We start from the raw sequence: 1,001 nt of genomic DNA, 5'->3' as shown, positions 1-1,001 counted from the left end.
CTTTGTCCCTACAGGCTTCCGACCGACGGGTTCCTGCTTCTGGCCCTCCTGCTGTACGCACCTGTGGGGCTCTGCCTGCTCGTCCTGCGCCTCTTCATCGGCGTGCACGTCTTCCTGGTCAGCTGCGCCCTGCCCGACAGCCTGCTGCGACGGTGCGTGAGCCCAGCTCTCCGCTGGGCACGGAGCTCCTGCCGCTGCTGGGTTGGGGATGTGGTGCAGTGCAGCGTGGGCTGGGAGGAGGCTGGGGTCTTGCTGAGGGTACTGGGAGCTGTGCTTTCGAGATTCTGTCCCCAGAACTCATGAAGGTCCCTTCTCTGCCAAGCCCAAAGCTGGCAATTGCCTCCTGAGTGCTCAGGGACTGACCTGGACTTGGGCCAGCTGGGTGTTCTGATAAGAAGTTCTGTGGTGGTTTCCTGCCCCCTGCTGCAGCTACAGCTCTGCAGGCAGCCTTCAGCCCCGTCGGCAGCCCCTAACAATTCCTCTCTGACACATCGGTCACGTCATTTCCACGCTGTGCCAGTGTCCTGTGTCAAGTCAGTGGATTCCTTGGTCTCTGGGTGCTGAGCTCAGACTGCAGGACTTGAGAAAGCCTCTTCCCCCCACCCCAGGTTTATCGTACGTGTGATGTGCACAGTGCTGGGCTTATTTGTGCGGCAAAATGATCCCCGGCTTCGTGATGTCAACGTGAGAGTTTATATCGCCAACCACGTGACGCAGTTCGATCACAACGTCATCAACCTGCTGACCTCGTGTAACACGGTGAGTGCTGTGGAGCTCAGTCTGTCCAGAGAAGCTCTTTCAGAATGCGGGTGCTGCCATGGTCCTCTTCAGCTCCTCTTTATCAGCCCAGGACTGCACGAGCCTGGAGGGTTCTTCTGTGGTTCAATGTTGCGCTCTCGGGCGCTGCGTGAAAAAATGCAGCAGGGCAAGGAGGAAAGGGAGATGTTCCTGTGGGGACCGATCTGATGGGAAGGGGGTGGGCAGGTCCAGCACCTGCACCT

At 59.0% G+C, this 1,001-nt stretch overlaps 1 protein-coding gene across 1 annotated transcript in view; it reads left to right on the top strand.

The window, feature by feature from the left end:
* Nucleotides 1-15: 15 nt before the first annotated feature.
* AUP1 (ancient ubiquitous protein 1) overlaps nt 16-1,001 on the top strand; it is a gene marked incomplete at both ends in the record, with an annotated part of 7,540 nt that continues 6,554 nt past the window's right edge. Inside the window, 2 exons of the mRNA XM_010143835.1 lie at nt 16-152; nt 609-759. Of these exons, the coding sequence (XP_010142137.1) occupies nt 16-152; nt 609-759 (288 nt within the window). The remainder of the gene's footprint in view (nt 153-608; nt 760-1,001) is intronic.

Source organism: Buceros rhinoceros, unplaced genomic scaffold, assembly GCF_000710305.1.
Source record: "Buceros rhinoceros silvestris isolate BGI_N320 unplaced genomic scaffold, ASM71030v1 scaffold29729, whole genome shotgun sequence".
Classification (NCBI taxonomy): Eukaryota; Metazoa; Chordata; class Aves; order Bucerotiformes; family Bucerotidae; genus Buceros; species Buceros rhinoceros.
The sequence above is the reverse complement of the archived record's forward strand: the minus strand, read 5'-3'. Positions and strand labels throughout refer to the sequence as shown.